The sequence below is a fragment of the Carettochelys insculpta genome, chromosome 2 (genome assembly GCF_033958435.1).
Source record: "Carettochelys insculpta isolate YL-2023 chromosome 2, ASM3395843v1, whole genome shotgun sequence".
NCBI classification, from domain to species: domain Eukaryota; kingdom Metazoa; phylum Chordata; order Testudines; family Carettochelyidae; genus Carettochelys; species Carettochelys insculpta.
Genome location: NC_134138.1, coordinates 36,373,029 through 36,397,886, shown reverse-complemented (window position 1 = coordinate 36,397,886; position 24,858 = coordinate 36,373,029). Strand labels below are relative to the sequence as shown.

The window sequence follows — 24,858 nt, the reverse complement described above, 5'->3', positions numbered from 1 at the left end:
ACACCTCCTCCCCGCCGGCCACTCTTGACACCTTGGCCGACGAGCCCCAGCAAGCCCCGCACCCCAGGGGCCCACCCCTGAGATGCTGGAGGAAGAGGGGGAATCCTCCTCCAGCGACGGGGGGCTGCAGATCACTATCCCGTACCAGAGCTCCAGCAGGGCGTCCGCCCAGAGGGTGTCCCCCGACCGTGGGAGTGGACCATCAGGTATGTACCCCCCACCCCCGGTGCACACCCCCAGGGTTAAGGGGCGGGGACAACAGACATGACCATGGCCCCAAGGATAGCAGTGGCATGTCCCTCAGAATAGTGCATCAGCCCCAGCCCCCCAGCAGGACAGCGCCATGCCCCATCCCTGGGGATGGGGGGAGGAGAACCTAGGGTCCGCTGGTGGCGGGGACACCCATCATCATCATCAGCATCTCCCGGGGACGGGGAAGAAGCAGCAGCAGCAGCAGCAGAGGGGTGGGAGGACAAGGACCGGGGTCGGGGCCCACACTATCAGCTGTCTCCACTCTTCTTCCCCCGTGTTCCACGGCTGAACCATTGGAGGGCCCGGAGAGCGCTGGAGAAGTGTCCGTGGTCCCGGAGAGCCCACCGGGACCATCACAGCAGGCCAGCTCCTCGGCGGAGCACCGACCAGCCCCAGGATGGGGCCGACGGCGGAGCCACCACCAACAAAGGATGGCCACGGACCCCCAGCTGCTCGCAACCCTCCGACATCAGCTAGAGGTGTCGGAGCGGTGCCTGTGGGTGGAGGAGTGGCGGCTGGAGCTCCAGGAGCGAGCGCTGGCCTGGCACCAGGAGGCATGGCGGCCCTTCATGCGCACATTCGAGTGCATAGCGGAATACCTGGCCCCCCATGCCGCGCCGCCCACCACTCTGCCTGCCACTCTGCCCGCCGCTCCGACCGCTGTCCGCCACCCTAGGGCCTGCCGCCGAGGGGGGCCTGGGGCCTGCAGACACCCGCCGGCTGTACCTGATGGCTCGCCCGGCCCCCAACCAGCCTCGGCCAGGGCTCAGGCCGAGGCGAGGGTCACGCCCTCCAACCCTGGCCGCCGGACAGTAGAGGGGTTGCAGGGCAGAGAACGTGGGCCCCCCTCCCCCTTTGTACATATCCCCCATTATATCTGTATATAGTTTGTGTTGGACCCCTGTTGTGTTATGGTACCTGCCCCCCCATGTAAATAGTTCCCCCCTTTTGTTCTATGATATATATATTGTATTAATAATAAGACATTTCACTGTTTTCGTTTCAAAAAACAGGTCCATTTATTTGCAAGAGAAGTGGGGTGGGGGTGTGCTCTTGGGTGCTCTGTGGTGTGGGCGTGGGGGCAGGGAGTGTTGTGGAGGATGGTGGGGTGCAGTGGGTGGCCTGCCAGCGTTCACCCCGCGGGCTGGTCAAAATGGGCCCACGGGGCCTCCTGGACCTGGATCCCCTCGGGGTCCACCTGGCGACTGGGGGCAGCAGGTGGCTGCACGTTGGCCCTGCCAGCCTCCACAGCCCAGCCCTGGAAGAATGCCTCCCCCTTGCTCTTGACCAGGTTGTAGAGTGCGCTGCACGCGCCCACAACCCGGGGGATGTTGGTGAGGCCTGCATCCAGGCGGGTGAGGAGACACCTCCAGCGCCCTTTGAGGCGGCCAAAAGTGCGCTCGACCACCTGGCACGCATGGTTCAAGCGCGCGTTGAACTGCTCCTGGCTGGGTGTGACATGGCCCGTGTAAGGGTGCATTAGCCAGGGCCGGAGGGGGTACGCCGCATCTGTGACGACACAGAGGGGCATGGCGGTGTCCCCCACAGGGATCTCCCACTGGGGGATGTAGGTCCCCGCCTCCAGCCGGCAGCACAGGCCCGAATTTCTGAATACCCGGGCATCGTGGATGCTGCCAGGCCAGCCAACATAAATGTCCAGGAAGCGGCCCCAGCTGGCCACCAAGGCCTGGAGGACCACCAAATGGTAGCCCTTCCTGTTGAGGAAGTGTCCTCTGCTGTGCTCCGGGGCACAGATGGGGATATGGGTCCCATCCAGAGCCCCAAAGCAATTTGGGAAGCCCAGGCTGGCAAACCCCACGATGGCAGCATCCAGGTCCCCAAGTCGCACGAGCCTGTGGAGGAGGAGGGCGCTGATTGCGCGGACAACCTACAGGGGAAGGACATGAGAGAGCACCAGTGATGGGTATGCAGGGTGTGTCTGGCCCTCCACCCCAGGGCTCCCACCTCCCTGGGTCCTCTTACCTCCATGAGGACAGCCCCGCTGGTGGCCTTGCCCATGCCGAACTGCTGCCCCACGGATCGGTAGCTGTCTGGAGTGGCCAGCTTCCAGACAGCGATGCTGACCCATTTCTCAACCGTGAGGGCACGTCGCATGGAGGTGTCCTGGTGCCGTAAGGCAGGGGTGAGCCACTGGCAGAGCTCCGGGAATGTCTGCCAGCTCATACGGAAATTCTGGAGCCAGCGGTCATTGTCCCACTCGCCGAGCACCAGCTGCTCCCACCAGTCGGTGCTCGTGGGGTAGCTCCACAGCCGGCAGCATGTGCAGCGGGAGGGCGGTCGGAGGGCAGCAAGGTCTGGGGCTGCTTCCTCCTCCCCTGGGGGCAGCTCCTCTTCCGCAAATAAAAGGTGGTCAGCTGCCTCTTGCATAGCATTGATCAGGGCAAGCACTGCTCCTGCAGGGGCGGCTGTGTGGACCTCTGGTGGCTGCTGCTGCTGCTGCTGGGGGTCCATACTGCTTCGACGGGTGTGCGTGCCTGTGGCTCTGCAGACCGCATGCTGTGCAGGCTGAGTGTGTCTGGGAGGGGCCCTTTAAGGGAGCGGCTAGCTGTTGCCCCGGAAGTGCTAGTCCGCCCTGTGATCCTGTCTGCAGCTGTTCCTGGCACCCTTATTTCGATGTGGGCCGCTCTGGCGTGTAGACGCTCCCCTGCAGCACCTACTTCGATGTGGTGCTGCCCAACATCGACGGCACCAGCCCTGGAGGACGTGTATACGCTATTCATCGAAATAGCTTATTTCGATGTAGCGTCCCCGTGTAGACGTAGTTTTAGGGACATTCAGAGTGATAATGGCTCACGTTTTACTGCCAGAGCTGTACGAGAATGGGCTACCAAGGCAGGAATCAAACGGGTGTTTCACATACCTTACTATGTCCAGGCAACCGGAAAAGTGTAGCCCAACAATGGAATATTAAAAACTATGCTGTGCCTTGCTTGCAAGGACCAATGGAAGGGGTGGGATGATCACCTACCCGAGGTGGTTTGGCAAATGACTAACAGGTGGACCAAAAGAGGGTCCCCATTTCTAAAGTGTACACAAGGATAGCAATGGAAAACAGCACATGCTCCTCCAGCTGTAACCCCTGAACAGGCGGGCAAGCAAGCTATGTCTTTGGATGTTAAAACGCATACATGGAAACCAAGAGTTATTACTGCAATGGATTCAGGACGTACCTACTAGGTTCAAACTCCTGAGAATAACCTACTCTCTGTGCTAGGGATAAGTTTGAAACCCCAAGAATAGTTTTGTGTTCTTTTACAGATGCTGTTATTTTATTACCTTGGGCCTTACTACCTCTGGCTGATGGATGTGGCTGTTGGTCAGCGTACTTCCCTGCTGTGGACGAGAACCTGTGTAAAAGCCATTTCAGTTCCAGACCTGCCACGCCCTGCCACTGCCCAAATATTGTATGGAGCAAGCACCACCTCTCTCTATTATCAATGTTCTACTGATCAAGTAACCTGGATTACCAACCACACTAGTAACACCACCTTTGGTGTCACCAGATGCATCTGGATACACCTTACCCAGCGCACACCTGCCTCACTATGGGGCACACGGAATGAAGCTGTCTATGTTCCCCATGGAGTCCATAACATCACCTTTGAATTTAACATTTCAGCTCCCAATAAACTGCCCAGTACTGTGGACAGAGAACAATGAATATGTGACTGAGATTGTATACAATCAGACTTGAACTATGTTAGCCTATACTCATTCAGTTGTGCATGGACTGCAACTGACATTTATGGTTATAACTACAGGTGTAAATGGTTCACTTGACTGTGATAAGAAATAAGATAGTGAAAATATTTGGGAAGAGGAATGTGGGGGAAGATGTAAATGAGAAATGGGCAAAGCAAATTTGTTACACTGCACGATACTATTTGTCCACAGAGCCTGTTCAGACAGCAAGGGTACCTACCCTGTTGGACCATGCTATGCCAGGGCATTTTACCATATTCATACCAAATATTATGGAGCACTTTATTACTTTCAGATGGAATATTAATATATCCCAGATGCATCCCAACTTCAGTAGGTGGGCTAATCCTTTGCTCAGTGCCTGGATGCAGGACGACAGTACACAATGAGCAAATAGAGATGTAGGTACCATATTGAAGAGTTTGGGCTTTGGTACTAGAATAGTAAATTCAATAGACCTAGAAGCAATACAAACTACATTGGGGCAACTCAATCATTAGGGAGTGGAGGGTGTGGTACAAGATGGTGCTGGGTTCCATTCTCCTTATGTTGATACATTACATGCTACCCTCCAACCCCTGCACAAGGTAGTGGGTGTATTCCAAATGTTTCTGCAAACATTAAAGGGTGTGACTGCAGAGGCAGGCATGGCTATCGCTTGTGTTAGCAGGCGAACCTCTGCAATTAATCAATATGAGAGAGACAAGCTGAGTGGGTACAAAGTGGGCATAACATCATCTTGTCACAACCATTATCCACATGGTGTACACAATGTAAGCCCTTATTCATTCATATTATTTCTTTAAGTGGCCATGGATTGTCATGTTATATTCACACTCAATCAGTACATACAAACACCAAATAGTTCCTGTATATCAATATGTGCCCGTACCCATTATCGTAATGGACCGCATCTGGGCACCCCGAACAACAGGAAAATGCCTTCTACTTCGAGGTGAACTGTTAGACAATCATGGTTGCCAACCATGGGGAAAGCACGAGTGGCATTGTAAAACCATCTGTTTTCTGACCCCTGTAGCTTGTGTACTAGATGTGTCTTATCAGGAAAATAGTGTAGTTTATATATAATTACCAAGGATGTTTACACGCGGTGTACAGCACAGGGGTTATCTGGTACAATGGAAGTAATGTCTCTTCCCAGTGTGTGAATGCTGTTGCAACGCTAACTGTCCTTATTTCACAGGAAGTAGCCTATGCTAAACCACAAGTTCAAACAGTATCTAAAACTATTGATGTCTTTCCTGTCAATTGGACAACCACCTTGGGCCCTAAATGGGATGCCATCTACAATCAGTTGGATCAGCTGCAACTGGCTATTAGCACATATGCTGCTGCTTTTCTACAGGAGACTCAGGTTCAGTTACCATTTTGCATCATGAAAAGCAATTATTAAAACTGGCAGCAGAAATAGATGTAGAAGGTGCCATCAGTATGATATATTTGCAAGCTATTCATCCACAACTAGTCCCCATTTAAGTGTTTTAACCCAGCCTATAGTATTAGTATGCCTACTGCTGTGTTCCTAGCACAAGGCAGAACAAGAACATTTCAATGATTTTTTTTCTTTGTTTGCTCCCCAAAAAAGGAGCAGCTCACTGCTTTCAGATACTTCTCAGAACTTTGAAAAGAGAGGAAAGGCACACGCCTGAAGGAAAACAGAGATCACCACACAGAGCAAAGCCATCAGTGCAGGCATCCTGGGATACTGGCAGAAGCCATTACTGTCAACAAAAATAGCACAGTCTACACTGGCTCTTTGTCGACAACAACAAGAGGGAAAAAGACAATAGCCTATCTGGGGGTGCAAATTTTTTGTTGCCTAAACTGTTTCGCCTTCCCTTTCCCCTGTAAAAAAATATTCCATTGCATTGTGAATGCTCATTTTTTCGTTGCAAAAATGCACTTTCTGGCAACAAAACTTGGTATTGTAGACATATCCTGAGATACTGGGTACATTAGATACCTGGAAACTAGTTGAAACAGAGTTCATAGCTTAAACTTGGCATTTCCTCACTTATTCTTTGTTTCTAGTAGACTTTGCATCCTCTGTTTTATATACATTTAATGATTATGAAGAAACATTCTTTGCGAAAGGACAGAAATATGCTTTTTTTCTCTAACAGGTAACAAATATAGAAGTTATTAGATTAGATAGAACTGGAAACAAAAATTGAAGTCAAGATAGAAACAAAGATAACATAAGGAAGAGGAAACAAAACCAAAAGTATAATCAGCTGAAACAAATAAGCATTACAACATGAGGGTTAAATTCAGGTGAATTCCAGAAGGCTTTCTTTACAAACACTAAAACTTAAGTGTGAAGTAGGCCCATCCAGCCAAAAGAAATTTCAGTACAGAAAACAACAACAAAAAAAAGCAACATACCGTACACAATTTAGACTCAGCCCATTGGGTAGGTCATACAAGTCATCTCCTTAATCTCATGCTTTAAACTGCAGAGTCTCACTCAACTCCTTTTAAAATCCCCATCTCCCACAGCTATGATACAAACAGGATTTAATGTGCCTCTAGGCCGGAATAATTCTCCTATCATGCCCATCTGAAATTTATGGAAGGGTGGATTATCAAAGATTGTTTATAAATTTGAAAACAATATGAGACCTCTAGGTAAAGAGCTCCCCTCACACAACCACTTTATTTGCTGCATGGGGCCTTCAGCATGGTCTTTAGAGTGTTTTGGCATACTGGCAAGGAAGGACAAGACTGAGAATCCTCCTCTAACCATACTCATCTTCAGGCCATTTATTTTACTTTTAACAGACAGTTACCTAGAAAAGAGTCTACTCCAATATTAGAACATTTAGAGACCTCATAAGCACGTTCAATGTACTCTAATTCCTTGAGAGCTAGGATACTATATATAGTAACAAAGTTGAGCAGAATCAACTAGTCCAGTCTTGTTAATTCAGTAATTTAAGCAGCTAATAGACTAAAGGGGTTATTATGGACCAGATGGCACTGAGATGCTATTTAGGCTGCCCTCATAATTTTGCCCAGGAGAAAAGTCTGAGAAAAATGAAAGAGTGGAAAGAAGATATAGCACCTTAAGACCCAAAAAGGAGGTGAGGGACAAAGGCAGACAAAGATGACAGAAAAAAAAAGTAAAATTAGCTGCTCTGTACTGCAGTTATGAGCCAGGAAGAATTAATTTAACAAAATTTAAATATGAGCTACCTCCTGAGCCCCCTGCCCAGTTATTGGCTGTCTTATACTCTGAAACATGGGGACTTAGATTCTTTATAAAAGATATCCTAATTAATGCAACTGTGGATGTTTATCACTAATTTATTCAGCTAGCTATATCTTGCCATCGATGATATCTAAGCCCAATGACTTCCACAGTTTAATCACTGTATACAGAAATGTGTCCTTTTCTCAGATTTAAATGTGCTGTCTTTTAATGTAATTGAATGTCTTTTTGTTCTTTAACCTTTTCTATAATAAAAAAATTCAATATTCTTTTTATATATCACTGATTTGTACACTTGTATTATTTCCCATTATGTTCATTTTCTAATCTTAATTTGTAAACCCAGTGACAGGGTAAGACTGGGATGGTAAATACAAGAGGGAAAAGCAGAGCTAGCAAACAAGCAGAGTGTGAGCAGCTGGGGAGGAAGCTGCCCTGGGTCAACTGGGGCCAGCTGGTCCCACTTAAGACTGCCTTCAAAAGAACCTTTTGCCCAGTGGGAGGAGAGGGTGACAGGAGAGAAGCAAGGAGAGTTTTTAGAGACAGCCGAAGAGGGGAGGAGTATTCAGCTGCAAGGGGCTAAGGTCCCTCCCTATCCAGGCAGCCCTGAGATTCGGCAGGAGGCCAGAATGGACGGATCACACAGGGGGAGCTGATCCAGGAGAGGGAACGCGCTGCTGCTGCCACCATTACCTGGAGGAGGTACAGGGGCGGGAATCACCTGCGAAAGTGGCCCAGGGAGAGGAACTGCTGTGTCCATGGCAAGGGGAGCCCTTCCCCACCAGTAGCAGCCACACAGGGTCCCTGGGCGGGAACCCGGAACGAGAGGGTGGGGCCCAGGTTCCCCCCAGACCACCCCCATCTCAAGAAGGGCAAAGACATACTGGCCATGAGGCTAGTGGACTGAACAGAGGCCTGAAGCCCAGGAACAAGGCTAGCCCTGCCACAATCCCTTTACTGTTCAAGTTCCAGGCCTCTTAATTGAAGGCTGACAACAATATCTCATTGTCCAGTGGCTGGGAATTGGAACAAATGTTTGCTAAGATTATGACAAGAGAGCTTAACTTATTTTTATTTGTGACCATTCTGGGAATTCGCATTTCCATTTCCATATGTGAAGTACAACTGCATTAACCTTTTCTTCTAGTCACATATATCATATGACTGTTTATATATTTTTCCCATTAACTGGCCTTGTAAACTTTAATACACTAAATATTTCTATTCCCAACTCAAATAGGAGAATATCAAGATATGGGTTGGATCTCCCTGGTCTGGTACCCTCGAGACCAGACTTTTCTTATAGTCACGCATATCATATGAGTATTTTTATTCTTTACTCACTAATTGGCCTCAGAAATATTTAACATATTAAAGGTTTATATTCCCCACCCCCAACTTAAATAGGAAAATATCAAGATACAGGTTGGACTTCCTTGGTCTGGCACCCTTGAGACCAGACCAGTTTGAACAAAGGAATTTGGTGGACCTGGGGAGGTCAGCTTCTGCTGCTGGGGCTCTCTGGTCCAGCAACAGCCGTCATCCTGTTGGACACAGATGTTGCTGGATCAGAGTCACAGACTGAAGAGGTACAACCCGTAGAAAAATGAATTCAAGTTTTGACAAAGGTAATCAAAGTAACAACAACTGTGAAATGACTAATCATATACAATTTTTTTAAACAAGTGAGGTTTCAGCCTTTCAAATTACCTGTCAGAATATAAACAAAATACTCACCTTCTTTGTCTACTTCTGTGATTGTAACCCACTCCAAAGACACATGGAATCCACTTCCTTTTACATCCAGTTCATCTTTTTCTACACGAAGCAGAAGCCCAGCTACAGAGTGCACATCGGACTTTACAAGGGAAACACTGTGGGCTATAACAAAGGGACTCCCAAGTTCCTCATTAAACATGATCTGTCAAACAAAAAAGAAATAAAATATTGGTGGGGGAGGAGGGCTCAGGGGAAGGAGTCCATGGTAGCTACTTTGCTGTCCACTAGAAAGAATGAGAGAGTTGACTGAAGCTGTCACAAAGACCCCTCTGTCAACACAAATTACTCAGTGGTTTCCAGCTCTCTTTTGTTTGTCCTGCCTCCTCTGCCCAGATAGTTTCGAAATTTTTTATTATTAAATTTGTATATTAAATTAGCAGCTAACGGGCCCACTGTGCTTACTACTATCAATATATGAACTGATTATTTTGATAATAAATCAATGTGGAAAACACAACCAGATTTTTAAAATATCCTTTTTTGTTAATGAGTAGTATAACCCTTAAAATTTGAAGGGTTACATTACTAGACAGAAAACTGTATGTGATAAATCGCTATTACTAAATAGAGGAAGAGGATAAAATTATGATTTTTGAAATGGTTGAGATGAGTGCGTCTTATTTAAATCTGTAAATGGAGTTTGGAGCTGCCCAATATGCTCCCATATTTTGATGAACGCTGATCAGAACTCTCTGACCTAGCTTAAATCTTGAATGATACATTTTGATATAGCAATTACCAAATTAATGTGGGATTGTTGCAAAAGAAAAAAGTCCTGTCATTAAAGTAATTCAAAATTACTCTGAGGTGGAAGCTAAAGTAATAGAAACTGTGATTCTGGAGTCTGTCTCAGGTCAAACAAACACTTATTTATCACTGTACCAAGATGCTGAGAAAACTGATCAAGACAAAAGAATAAGAGCATGAAAATTATAATTTCTTAATTGCCAATACATCCGTACCAGGACCCTGTGCAATTAAGTATGAGGAATTAGAACTGCTTTTTAATGAATAAAAATTCAACCTAATTGGTACTGCTGAAATCTGGTGAAAGAATAAAAGTTCCATTATCACGCAGAAAAAAGTTCTATCATCATGAGGATTTCCATCTAAATTATTAGTTTACAATTTCTCAACATGTTATATGTAACATGTGGAAATTCAATATTAATAGATTAAAAAGCCAGAAAGGACCACTGTGATCATCTAGTCTGACCTCCAGTATAACACGGTCTCCTCAATTAATTCCTAATTTGAACTATAGCAAATCTTTTAGAAAAAACATTCAGTTTTGATTTTAAGATTTTTTTCAGTGATACAAAAATCACTACAATCTTTGGTAAAATGTTTCATGTTTAATTACCTACACTGTTGAAAACTGCACACCTTATTTCTCAGTTTGAATTTGTCTAGCTTCAATTTCAAGCCACTAGCTCTTCTGGTACCTTTGAGAGAGCTAAGAACCTCAATTACCAAATTTCTGATCCCCATGCAATCAGTTCTTAACCTTCGCTTTGATAATGTAAAATGAACGAGCTCCCTGAATCAATCACTGTACGGCATATTTTTCAATTCCTTAGACCTCATCTAGACTGATAATTTGTCAAATAATTAAAAATTATAGTTAGCTTATGTATGAGTGACAAGGATCTGACCAGTATCAGAGGGATAGCCAAGTTAGTCTGTATCGTTGAATTTAGATCCACTTCTGGAACTCCCACTCATGCATCTGACAAAGCGAGTCTTTGCCCACAAAAGCTTATGCTCCAAAATCTGTTAGTCTATAAGATGCCACAAGATTCTTGTTGTTTTTAAGGACATGACTGTATAACTTACGTTCTCTCATAGATCCAGCAAGTGTCCAAAGGGTGGCTTTAAGGCAGAGGTGGAAAAAGTACCCGAAAAGTTACCTGAATAAAAGTACAGCTGCTTTTTGGGAAGGAGGGAAACGTATTTAAGTACAAGTCACTGGTGTCCGTCTGGAAAACTATTTGAATAAAAGTGCACCCCCCCCACACTCTCTGGCACATCTTCTGGGCCACAACCCTTAGGCTATGTCTACACTACATGATAAAGTCAAATTCAAGCCAGTTGACTCAATTTTACTATGTCGCTGTCTTCGCTGTATATACCATTAGCCCGACTTTAGGAAGCGCTAAAGTAAATAGAACACCATCAAAAGTGACTCAGCATAGTGTCAAGTTTTAATTTAAGAGTTAGAATTAAGGCTAGTGTGGAAACATGATGTCTTTAAAGTGACTATTAGCCTCCAGAGGTGTCCGTTATGTACCCCACAATTGCCTCCTCTGGCCGCTTCCATCTCCGGTGCTCTCCAGCTGTGCAAAAATTAGGTAACAGGAAGCCTGCAAATTTGAATTTGGCACCAGGAAGCCCTTAGCAGCTACCTAGTGGGGTCATGCTTGTATGAGAGGCTAAGAAACTTCTTTCTTTATTATCAGCGCGGTGAGCGCATCTACCCATTAAAAATAGCCCCAACAGAGAGTTCATGGTTCTCTCTCCCCCTCTAAACTGAGCACTTGGGGTTTCCCCCCCTGCTTTTTTTTTTTTTTTTTGAACACCACTGGTGCCAGCTCCTGCCCCACCGCACCACGTGACAGCTAAGCTGTGGGGGTCGTGCCTACATGAGAAGCTGAGAAACTTTTCTGCAATCTGTATTTGTACAGGGGAAATGCTTCCCACCCACCCTCACCCCACCACCGGACGCCATGCAGTCAGGGTCTTTCCTGCTGCCAGCCACATCATCTGGCAAGCCCCCAAACCAATAAAAAGATGTGTCTGCTGCACAGTGCAGATCATGCTGCCAGACAGCACCGTGTTCTGGCTTGCACACAGTGAGGGCTCCAAAGACAAGAAAGATTTTTGGGGGTTTGCTGTCACCAGGGGGAAGTTTCCTCCCATGGCAAAGAATTTTGGGGGCTTGCTGTCACCAGGGAGAAAGGACCGTTTCAACTGACCCTTAAAACAACAATCCCCTTACTTTATAACACTCCCCCTAATATGATGGGAGGTGTCACGTGGTGCGGTGGGGCAGGAGCAGTCAATTGGGGCTGGACTCCCCACCTGACCGACACACTGAAGGGACTATGTCAACTGGCCCTTCATCCGACAGCCCCCTTCACCCCATGACACTCCCCCAACAGGATGTGGGGAAGCAAGATACGGCAATCCCATGCCTACAGCGTTAGTTGGCTTATCAGTTCAAAGCCATACCGTTCTGCCCAGGTAGGTGTGCTTTCAGAGGGAAAAAATGGCTGGAGGACCAGTTGAGATGGCACAGGGACCTGGTCAATCCCAGGGCACAGAGTCACTCATGCATGTGGAAATTTGTCAAGCTCCACCTCCCCATGTAGGACACCCCTGTGTAATGATATGGGCAGACAAAAATCCTGCATCACAAATTGTCTTTTTTCCTCAATTTTACTATGCTCTTTCTTCAAGCTGCGCTCTGTTCCTGCAATATTTTCAGGGATGATATTTCTGGATTCAAGTCAGGCAAAAGAGTGGCTGGAGAGCCAGTCGAGATGATACAGACACCTAGGTGATCCCTTCTTTTTCTTTAAGCTGTGCTCTGTTCTTGTAACATTTTCATGGATGATGTTTCTGGATTCAGTTGCGGTAGGGAAGTGGCTGGAGGACCAGTTGAGATGAGACAGACACCTGGGTGATTCCAGGTCAGTATGACAGACGCCCTGCCTGGGGCACTACACCTTCTGAAGCCAGCCTATTTGGTTTTCCTTTGCCTGGAATTCCCTACTTTTACTTCTTTTACTCTGAAAAAATGGCCATTTACTTTCCATGGGAGGGAATGAGGGCAATGCAATGTGGGAAGATAACATCACTTGTGGGACATTTTCTTCTCCTATATTGCACCAGCAAAAATACCCAGAATGCTATGGGGCTGAGGGAACTGTGGGATAAGTTCCCACAAAGCACTGCTGCAACAGCCGATGTTTGACGATTGAGTGTAGCAGGAATAAGTTGATTTAGTGAGGACTTTCTGGGGGTGAGGATAGTCAAATTTGAATTTATAAAAAACCCAGCATTATAAAATCGATTTTAATAAAACCAAGTTTACATCACAGTGTAGATGTAGCCTTAATCTGCTACATGTTCATGGAAATGGAGCACTCTGCCCATCTGCATTAAGCCTCCTGGACAGGTGCTGTCCAACATGATACAAAACAGCTTAAGCACCTATTCTTCCAGAATACCAAGGAAGGGTGAGCCTTTTGGGTTTTATTTTTTATTCTCTCAGGATTGTGACGGTAATGAAGCATATAACAGAGACAGTGCTCTTTTACTTAATTACGTAGGAATTCAAAAAAGGGCCACACAAATAACCTGTTCCATTCCTTCCATCAAGAATGTATGTTTTAAGGTACCCAGAAGCCACCCGCTACAAGACAGGCCTTGCAAGCAAAACAAGAGACCACCACTGACCATCACATACAGCCACTCCTAAGGCCTCTCCAGCGCATCATAAGTGATCTGCAACCCGTCCTGAACAATGATCTTTCACTCTCACAGACCTTGGGAGGCAGGCCTGTCCTCGCCTACAGACAGCCTGCCAACCTTAAATAAATCCTCACCAGCCACTACAAATCACAAACCAGTGACTCTAGGCCCGGAACCAGCCCCTGCAACAGTCCTCGCTGACAACTCTGCTCACATATCTACTCCAGTGACATCATCACAGGATCTAACACCGACTATACCATCGGGGCTCCTTGACCTGCACATCTACTAATATAATATATGCCATCATGTGCCAGCAATGCCCCACTGCAGTTTACATTGGCCAAACTGGACAGTCTCTCCATAAAAGGATAAATGGACATAAATCAGACATCAGGAACGATAATGTACAGCAGCCTGTTGGGAAACACTTCAGTCTCCCTGGACACTCAATGGCAGATGTAAGCGTGACAGTCCTGAAACAAAAAAATTTCAAAAATCAAGTGGAGAGAGAGAAATCTCTGAGCTGCAATTTATTTGCAAATTTGACGCCGTTAACCAAGGATTAAACAGAGACTGGGAGTGGCTCACAGCTTACAAAAGCAACTTCTCTGCCCTGGGTGTTAATATCTCCCCATTAGACTCTTACAATGGGTCACATCCCCGTCTGATCTGACTTGTTTTTTCCTCTTTTGATACGTTACTGATAATGGGCCATTTCCACCTTGCTGAATAGAGCTTGTCAGCTCTGGCCCTCCCTCTCACTGGGACCCCACTCTTTAAATACCCCTATGGAACCACCCCCCGACTCATGCATCTGATGAAGTGGGTCTTTGCCCACGAAAGCTTGTGCTCCAAAATATCTGTCAGTCTATAAGGTGCCACAATACTTCTATTTACAATAAAGGCTCCTTATGCCACTTTAGCATAGTAAAGGAGACAAACTTTTACATTTGTTTTACACTCCTGAGGGAATTCACTATGGATGGGAACAATCCACAAAGAACAATGGGTAGGGCATAGGATGAAAGCGGGGTGGGGGTGGGAGGGAAGGTGAAGGATGGGGCTGGGATGCAGGGGCCAGGTGGGAATGAGGGTACAGAAGTGAGGTGGTGGGGGGGGATATGGGGTCTGAGTGGAAGGAATGATGTAGGAGCAGGGTAGGGATGCATCGTCTAGATGGGAGGAACGGTGCTGGAGAGAGAGAGAGAGAGAGAGAGAGAGAGAGTGTGTGTGTGTGTGTAAGGGGTCTGGATAGGAGGGAGGCTGAAGAGGGGGTTGGGAGTAAAGTGCAGGAGTCGGTTGCAGGTGCATATGTGGGGTCTGGGCTAGAAAGGACAGGGAACTGGGGCACCTACCTGCAGCTCAGGGCAAGGGGCACACATGCAGCTGTGTGTGCTGCAAGGAAGCACTCTCTGCTGGTACTCCCCACCCTGCATCACTCCCAGTGACTGAATCGCAGTCAATTGGAGCAACAGAGGAGCTCTGCTGACAGGGAGCACTTCCCTGCAGTGCACAGGAACCGCTTCCTCCTCGCTGCCAGGCAGAGCCTGCTGGATGATTTGGGCCCCACCTTGCTGGATTGGGCCGGTCCCCTCTACCCCCAGCAGTGGGGAGTTGGGGCTTGTGCTCCTGCTGCAGTCACCCCCCCCCACCACCACCTAGATGAAGCACCAGCACTGGCTTGTGCCCCTGTAGGTGGAGGAAGAGAAGCAGCCATGAGCCTTGTGGACTTGATTCAGGCTGTAAGTTCCCCACATAAGATTAAAAATTTGTTTTGAAATATCTCATTAGGGTTGCTGAAAATTATAAAAATCACATCTCTGTAAAAAAAATCACCCTCACTCCCCCTCAGCCACCATCAGGTATAGGGGCCCCATAAATCTGAAGGGTGGCCCTGCTCGATGCATTACTGTTGTGGTCCCTATAGATGATCCTGCAGTGAAGTTTTATCCCATAGTCTGCCTTCCTCAACAAGGGCTGGGAATTACATTCTACCAGTAAGCCAGGACCTATTTTTGAACTCCAGGAACTTCAAATAGCTTGGACTGCAGCACAGTTGCTTGTACAACTAGTGAGCTGGGAAAGGCAGGGAGGGTGAACAAGAATTCGGTCCCTTTTGCAAGGACAAAGTAGCCTCCTCGGCCCTTTTAGGGGAACATGTATGTCATATAACTTTAGCTAGTACCATCGCCTCATTCATTGGAAAAGCAACCCAAAATGACCCAGCAGGCTGCACGACATCCAATTGCTTGTGCTGAGTACCATCTACAGGAGTTCTTCATTGTGGTACCACAGCTGATACATTAAAAAAGGAAGAACCTGCTATAGGAGAAAAAACAGAATGTTGACAAAACTGCTAGCTCTTCTCTGTCCCTGGATCCTCCCGCCACACAGGCACACTGATCTTAGAGGCTTCACCACAGGCTCTCATCTTGACTTGCTGAGAATTTAGCCTGGATGTCCATGCCAACAAATGTCAAGAGGGGGAACAGATGTTTGTCAGTGGAGTGTCCTCAAGAAACAAGACAGACAGCTGTAGGAGGGGGGAGGGAGGTGTAGTTCTAGCACTGCCTGACTTACAAGTTTGGGTGCTGTAATGCTATGCTACTATGGCTCAGAACTTCATGCCAGTAGCTAGCCTACAAACAATGGTCTCCCTGGCTTCCACCACCCTAATTACTCCTTTAAGGATCACCTTAACACACTTGCTAGTCCCAAGTCCCCAGAAGCTCCCTCCTGGATGGACTTTCTGCCTCTGGTTTGTCACCTCCAAAAGGAGTGAAGCCTGTTTGGCATATACACAAGATTCGCACAACAGAGATCTTCTTGAGGTAAAAATTAAAAAAAAAAGTATACTTAATAGAAAAATCAGATACTAAAATGAAATAGTATGGAAAAGCAAATACATGCAAATTAAACAGAAAACAAAGATGCAATCTCAGGCTTCACAGCTATTCCCTTTTCCAATACAAGTTAACTATTGCCTCTTAGCTGTTTCCCAGTGTGTCCTTTATCCCAGAGGGTATCCAGTGTTTCATAGACAGAACCCCTGAGCTCTCAGTTTCTGGACAGGGTTCACTTCAAACCCTTGTCCCTTTTAAGGCGACTTGCTCTTTTTTTCTCTCTCAGACTATGATAATTTATAATTAGGCATAGCAGGGGGAAATCCCTCCTTCCTTAGGCTTTGTTTACACACTTCCCTTCCTCCCATGACTCCACCTCTTCCAGAGGCATTCCTTCCCCACTTTGCTGTGGGATCCACGATGGCTGTTGGCTCCGCTGGCTAGATATTGAAATTAGGCAAAGTCAGACTAGAAGTAAGGCACAAACTTTGAACAGAAATTGTAATTCACTACTGAAACAACTTAATGGGAAGGGGATCTTTACTCTCCATTATGGCAATTTTTAAATCCAAAGTGGATGTTTTTCTGAAATACATGTTCTAGTTCTATCAGGAACTAACTCAGGGAACTTCTGTGTTTTCAGGTATTCAGATTAGATGACAGTGGTCCCTTCTGGCCTTTTAAATTACTGTGAAGAGTGTGCAGCCCTCTGCAAGATCAAACCCCAAAATAGAAATAATATGAAAACCACGTTTATCAAACTAGTATTTTAGCAAAAAAACTTACTTCCCATTTTTCAGTTGCTGCATCTCCACGTTTGCCTGTTTTAATAAGATACAATCTTCCTGTTCCATCTGAAATGGCAGCCCAGGTAGAAGATGAAAAGTGTATTGAGGCACAAAGGCGATCATCACAAGCCGTCATGTCTGTAGGTAGCCTGAATACTTCTCTTGGCTTCTGAAGAGCAGTATCCTATACGCAAAATGAGTTAGCAAAATTAGATATGAATAAACACTTCATGGATAGTAATTCATTACAACAATTTTAGATTAAGAAGCCTGTTCACCAGCATCTCTGCTAAATCTGCCACAATACACCCACATTTCAAATTTAACTGCATGATATAAAACAAGCTAATTCTATTTTATAGCTAGCTAGTTATCACTCCAAAATGCTAAATATTTTATAAGAAGTCTTCTTTCATCTGAAGGCATTTTACAAACTGAAATAGACATTAGTACAAACACAAGTACACTTCATCCATTACTAAATATGAAGCCATTTCCATGTTTCAGTTCTCAGCAACACTGGACTGTTCAGGACTGGAACATACCATCACTATATTTAACTGAAGTGGCAGAAACATTTTTTACCACCTGGTAAAACCTCCTCCTTTGAGAGGCATGTTTCTTTGCTCAGTACTGACTTTGAGCTCTGATACTAGATGTTGGAGATGTTTTTCAGTAGCGCACCAGAGACCAGGACCTGGACCTTAGCAGTACCTAACAAGGTTACCCAGAAAGGCCAATAACTGAAATAGCACCAGACACCAGGACTCCACTCCTTTGTGTTCATGTCAGCTTGACTTCAATGAGAGGGGAAATGGTTCCTGGACGATGCCCTGGATTCTCGGTAATGGGAAATGTAGGAATCTATTTCAGACTCTCAGTATTCTGTAAACCAAGGTGGTGCAATGTCAGCTGTAAGCAACTGAGACCAAGACTGAACCTAATGTTGACAACATTAGTGGTGTTATGGCTATCCATACCATGTGCTGAGGCACAAATATTTATGGAGATCTTGGAGCTGGCACTGGGGACTGAGGGAAGCAGTACTGGACTTGAAGTCCCAATGACTTAACGCATACCGATATGGGCATCAAAAACAGATCTTCTGTAGGTGAATAAGCCTCCAGAATGCTTTATATGGTAAGGGATCTTTGTCCCATTGTGAAAAGGATGGATGGCTTCACTATTTGTGCCAAGGAAAGAAAGGTTACTCACCGTAGTAACGGTGGTTCTTCGAGATGTGTCCCCGTGGGTGCTCCACATTAGGTGTCGGGCTCGCCCGGCGCCACAGATCGGATCTTCCAAGCAGTTTCTGCCGGACTGTGCATGCGCCGGTGCGCGCCGCTCCCTTGCACGCTCTGGCCACGTGCGTGATCCGGTCCCCGCCAGTTCCTTGACCAACTGCCTCGGATGCTCCTGCAAAACACTAAATAGAGATCTGAAGCAGGGAGGATGGGCGGGTAGTGGAGCACCCATGGGGACACATCTCGAAGAACCACTGTTACTACAGTGAGTAACCTTTCTTTCTTCTTCGAGTGTCCCCGTGGGTGCTCCACATTAGGTGACTACCCAGCAGTAACCCAAGATAGGAGGTGGGTAATCGAATTATGTGCAGCTTGTCCCCGAGAGGACCACTGTCAAGAGACGGGTATCCTCTTGGAATACGCTGTGAAGGGCGTAATGTTTGGCGAAGGTGTCCTAGGATGACCAGGTCGCCGCTCTGCAAATGTCTTTTAGTGCAACGCCCTTGAAAAAGGCTGTTGATGCCGCCACTGCCCTAGTGGAATGAGCCCTGGGAGTGGCCAGTAAAGGAGTCTTTTTGAGTTCGTAGCACATTTTTATGCAGGATACGATGTGCTTCGAGATTCTCTGCGAAGAGAGACCTTCTCCTTTCGATTTGGGAGCGATAGAGACTAGGAGTCTATCCGTTTTCCGGAAGGACTTGGTCCTGTCTATATAGAAGGCTAGCGCCCTCCTCATGTCCAGGAGATGTAGGCGCGCCTCTTTGTTAGAGTTATGAGGCTTTGGATAAAACGAGGGTAAAACAATAGGTTCGTTAATATGAAACTCAGAAGAAACTTTAGGAACAAAGGCTGGATGCAGCCGTATGGTTACCGCCTCCTTGGAAAAAACAGTGCAGGGTGGTGTTGCCATAACTGCCGCAAGCTCACTCACCCTGCGAGCTGACGTGATTGCGAGAAGAAAGGTCGTCTTTATCGTAAGGAGGCGGAGGGAAACCGTGGCCAGAGGCTCGAACGGTGGTCCCGTTAGCACATTAAGCACCAGGTCCAAGTTCCACAAAAGTGGAAGCAGTGTCCGAGGGGGGTATAGGTTTACCAACCCTTTGAGGAACCTGGTAACCATGGGATGGGCGAACACCATGTGCCCTTCCTCTTCGTGTCTGAACGCCGAAATGGCGGCAAGGTGGACCTTTAACGAGGATAGTGAGAGTCCTCCTCTCTTGAGGTCCAGTAAATACTCTAATATCACAGGCATAGGCACCGAAAGAGGGGCTAGCTGTTTGGTAGAACACCATGCCGTGAAGCGAGTCCATTTCTGCTTGTAGGTCTTCCTGGTGGAAGTCCTCCTGCTACTTTCAAGGACTTGCTGCACTTACTCCGTACACGTGCTCTCTAGGGAGCTGAGCCGTGGATTAACCACGCTTGTAATCGCAGGCCTTGGGGGTACAGATGCACTATGGACCCCTGGGCTTGCGTGAGCAGATCCGGCGCCACCGGAAGGGGCATCGGTGGACGGTCCGACATGCACAGGAGTAGGGGGAACCACTGCTGTCGATCCCACGTTGGGACTATCAGGATCATTCGGGCTCCTTCCCTCCTGGCTTTCTGCAAGACTTTGTGGATCAGCACTGTGGGAGGAAAAGCGTAAAGCAGGGGGGCCCCTCCACGAGATCGTGAATGCGTCCCCCAGGGACCCCCGTCCCAGTCCTGCCCTGGAGCAGAATCGTGGGCACTTCTTGTTCTGTTGAGTGGCAAACAGGTCTATCTGGGGAAAACCCCCTGCGTGAAAAATCGGTCGTAGCAGATCGGGACGGACCTGTCACTCATGCGTGAGTGCGAAACTCCTGCTCAGCTGGTCTGCCTCCACATTGTGAGCGCCTGGTAAGTACGAGGCTTTCAAGATTATATTGTTGGCGATGCACCAGTTCCATAACCAGACTGCTTCCGCACATAAGGCACAGGACCAAGCTCCTCCTTGCCGATTTATATAAAACATGGTGGAGATATTGTCTGTACTGATCCCGACGACTTTACCTTGTATATGGTCTCGAAAGTGTCTGCAGGCATTGAACACTGCTCTGAGCTCCAGTATATTTATGTGCAGTGACTGCTCCGTGAAGGACCACAGCCCTTGAATCACCTCTTCGCACATGTGTGCTCCCCACCCTATGAGGGAGGCATCTGTATTAAGAAAAACCGATATTTGTGGCTGGTGGAAGGGTACCCCTGTTAGCAAGTTCTTGGGGTTTACCCACCATTGCAGAGATTTGCGCACCTCTGCTGTGGGTGACACCACCCTGTGAACGGTGTGTGCTGCCGGTTTGTATACGCTCGCCAGCCAGTGCTGCATGCTGCGCATGTGTAACCTGGCGTTCTGTACTACGAACGTCGCTGCTGCCATGTGGCCCAGCAGCTGTAAGCACGTCAGAACTGGCACCGTAGGGCTGAAGGTGATGACCTGCACGAGGGAGCCGATGGCCCGAAAGCGAGTCTCTGGTAGATACACTCTCGCTGTAATAGAATTTAGGTGTGCCCCTATGAACTCTATGTCCTGTGTGGGGTCTATCTTTGATTTTGCCAGATTGATAACCAGGCCGAGTGAAGAGAACGTGCCTGCTGTGACGCGTATCATGCATAGTACCTCCTCCTTCGAGGCTCCTTTGAGTAGGCAGTCGTCTAGATACGGGAATATAAATACCCCCTGTCTGTGCAGGTAGGCTGACACCACTGCCAAGGTCTTGGTGAAGACTCTGGGGACCGAGGAGAGGCCAAACGGTAGGACCTTGTATTGAAAATGTTCTTTGCCTACCATGAACCGGAGGAATCGTCGGTGAGCCGGATGGATAGTTATGTGAAAATACGCGTCTTGTAAGTCGAGGGCTGCGAAACAATCTCCATCGTCCAGTGCCGCATGGATGGAGGCGATTGTGATCATCCGAAAGCGTTGCTTGCGCAGGTACCGGTTGAGGCCGCGAAGATCTAAGATGGGCCTCCAGCCTCCTCTCTTTTTCTCCATGAGGAAGTACCTCAAGTAGAACCCTTTTCCTTGCAGTTGCTCCAGCACTCTTTCCACTGTCCCTATGAGCATGAGATGGTCTACCTCCTGCTTGAGCCTCGCTACGTGGGAGGCCTCCTGGAGGTGGGGCCGGGGTGGAGGTCGTGGCGGTGGGAGCGACTGGAAGGGGATGGCGTACACCGTGGCTATGATCTCCAGCACCCATTTGTCTGTGGTGATCCTTTGCCACTGGTTGTAGAATGGTCGGAAGCGATGGTGGAATAGCCGTTTCGGATGACCTTGTGTAATGGAAGTGATGGAGCAGCCCTGGATCTGTGTGTCAAACTTGTGGCCTTTGGCCCTGCCCCGAGGAGGCACGGCTGTGTTGAGAACGTCGCCTGGGAGTTCCGTACTGCTGGTGCTGTTGATGTCGCCCTCGCTCGTAACCCCTGTGGTACTGGGGATGCTGTTGCTGGTACTGGTACCGTCTTTGTTGAGGGTAGTACTTTTTCTTTCTGTATGGAGGGGTGTAAATCCCCAGGGTCCTAAGTGTGGCTCTTGAATCTTTACTGGAATGAAGGACCGAGTCAGTTGATTCAGCAAACAGCTTCTGCGAGTCGAAGGGAAGATCGACTATCTTTGCCTGCAGATCCCTCGGTATACCCGAAGTCTGGAGCCAGGACTCCCTTCGCATCACCACTGCCGTAGCTGTGGAGCATGCTGCTGTGTCCGCAACATCCAGGGCGATCTGAACTCCCGTCCTTGAGGCCGCGTAGCCTTCTTGCACGATGGCCTTGAGCACTGGTTTCTTGTCCTCTGGAAGCGAGTCCATGAGGGAGGTTAACCTAGTGTAGTTGTCGAAATTATGGTTCACTAAATGCACTGCGTAATTTGCCATTCGCAACAGTAGAGTGGAGGAGGAGTAGACCTTTCTGCCGAACAGCTCTAGCTTCTTGGCATCTTTGTCTGTTCCCCGTCTTGAATTGAGATGTCTTTGATCTTTGTTGCGACGACTCCACCACCAAGGAATTTGGTTGTGGGTGGCTGAACAGGAACTCCATGCCCTTCGCCGGCACGAAGTATTTCTTATCCGCTCTCTTGTGGACAGGCGGAATAGTCGCAGGGGTCTGCCATATCATAGTGGCGGACTCCAAGATTGCGTTATCAAGCGGTATTGCTATTTTGGAGGAGGCCGGAGGTCTCAGATTTTTGAGGAGCTTATGGTGTTTCTCTTGCACCTCTGCTGTCTGGATGCCTTGCGTGAAGGTCACCCTCTTAAACAGCTCTTGGAACTGTTTGAGATCGTCCGGAAGATGGACGTCCCCCGGGGCCGTAGCCTCGTCCGGGGAGGAGAGCGAGGAACCACTAGGGTACGCCTCTCTGGACCCTTCCGGTTCCTGTTGGTGAGGGTACATCTGCTCTCTGCAAGCTTGCAAGGGAAAATCTCGGGGTTCCATAACCAGTTCCCCCTGAGATACTTGAGTCTCTGTCCCCGTTTGTGATTGCCCTCGGGGATACGGGACCGTCTGTGGGGATCTTTCCCTGGTAGATTGCCAGTGATGTCTATGCCCCGCGTGACAGGGGCGACCATGGCAGCATGGGCACTGTTCTTGGGAAGGTGACCTAGACAACTCCCTTGGTGCATACCCTCTGCGTCTGGGGGAGCGAGATAATCGAGAGACCTGGGACACTGGAGAGAGCGATTTGTGATAGTACTCCAGCGGCTCAAACCCCAGGAAGGGTGAAGGTGGTCCCAGCTAGGGCGAGGCTGGTTGTAAAAATGGAGATGGGGGCTCCGGGTAGGCTAGGGGGGACCCCTGCCTTCTGGTTGGAGTCTGCAGCATAAGCGGAGGGCTGAGAGATAGCAACTCTGCAGCCCTGTCTGGAGAGGGGCTGCGGTGCCTTGTTTTGTGTACAGCCTTCCCCCTCCCTTGAGGGGGTAGCTCCGCCCCCTGACATGTAGGGGATCTCGGCCCCGTCCGCGCCGTGCTCGGCACGCTCATGGGCGGTGCTGCATGGGCGGTGTCCTCCAGTGCCTGCAGGCTGCGTGCCTGCGTGCTCTGCACCGCCGGTTCCCCGGGGGTCGGTGCCGCTGCTTGTGGTGCCGCCGCTACCGGCGCTTGTTTAGCCGCCGCCCTGCCTGCGGTGCGGGGCGGCTGCTTGATTATCAGAGGCTGAGCTGCCTCCATGTGGCTCTCCGTGCCGCCGCCGATCAGCTGTTGCTGCGGCTGGGGGCCGTGCGCTCCTCCCGTCCCGCTCGCTGTTGCTGCCGGCAGGGATCGGGCTGGGGAGACTTTCCTCCGTTTTTGCGCTGATGGGGTGAGGGAGGCGGCTTTCCTTTTATGGGCCCCGGAGGGTCCCTCCTGCTGCGGCCGCTCCGGCACGTCTGGCTGGAGGGCCTTGTCAAAGAGCAGCATTTTAAGCCGCATCTCCCTGTCCTTCCTTGCTCTGGCTGTTAATATTGCACAGAAGGAGCATTTCTGCGTAACATGGGACTTCGCCAGGCACCTTATGCAGTGACTGTGCCCACCAGACGCTGGCATTGCCTCTCGGCAGGACTCGCATTTCTTGAATCCTGAAGAGGACATTGTTGGTAAGTCTTTCAGTTGTTAATGGGTACTTAGCACCTTCTCTGTGCTGTTTTCCCCCTCTCCGATAGCCTGCCGTGGCAGGAGGGCTAATGGCCCTAGGCTTCTGGACTCCGGTGCTCCGCTTGTTTCTAGGACTGGACTGAATGCCGTCCCGCTTGTTGTTTCGGTTTTTTTTTTTGTTTTTTTTTTTTGAAAATAACACTTGTTTAACTTAACAGTAGCCTAAGAACTTGAAAACTTTAAAGAAAAACAGTTAAAACCACTGAATACGCTAACGTGGCCGTAGCCTAGTCAGATTCCATCTGCAGCCGACGGCGGTTAAGAGGAACTGGCGGGGACCGGATCGCGCATGTGGCCAGGAGCGCGCAAGGGAGCGATGCGCACCGGCGCATGCGTGGTCCGGCAGAAACTGCTTGCAAGATCCGATCTGCGGCGCCGGGCGAGCCCGACACCTAATGTGGAGCACCCACGGGGACACTCGAAGAAGAAGTAGCTGATCTGGACAATCTTGGAACATGTACCAGAGTCAACAACTCAGCTCTAGGAGAGTCACCAGGTTATGGTACTGAGAAGTGGCAGGCTGAAGGTGCTCTCCACCTTTGGTATCAGGATGGCTAACCTCTGCAGCAGAAGACTTCCATATAAAGAATGAATGTCGTGAAGCTCTCCTCTTTGTTGACTCTGGAGGTCAAGGGTGTTCAGAATATTTGTATGTCTTTGAAGACTGCTCCAATGAAATGGGGAATTTCCTCCTGTTTGGCCATAAACAAACGGAAATGGAACCGCTCCTGGAAGGAGTAATTTAGGAACTCATTCAACCTAACCAAAGTGATTCTGATGCCAGCAAGGGATAAACTTCATAAGACATATCCCTTTGCTTTGCAGCTCTTGTCCTGAAGCCTTGAAAAAATGAATGTCGTCATGATTTGGCCCTC

General features: G+C 48.4%; 1 protein-coding gene across 2 annotated transcripts in view; it reads right to left on the bottom strand.

The window, feature by feature from the left end:
- The window catches only part of NUDCD1 (NudC domain containing 1), a 180,356-nt gene that overhangs the window by 110,540 nt on the left and 44,958 nt on the right, over positions 1-24,858 (bottom strand). For both annotated transcript variants that reach the window (XM_074986748.1, XM_074986749.1), the window contains exons 3-4: positions 17,095-17,280; positions 8,945-9,128 (exon numbers count right to left, since the gene is read on the bottom strand). In XM_074986748.1, the coding sequence (XP_074842849.1) occupies positions 8,945-9,128; positions 17,095-17,280 (370 nt within the window). The remainder of the gene's footprint in view (positions 1-8,944; positions 9,129-17,094; positions 17,281-24,858) is intronic.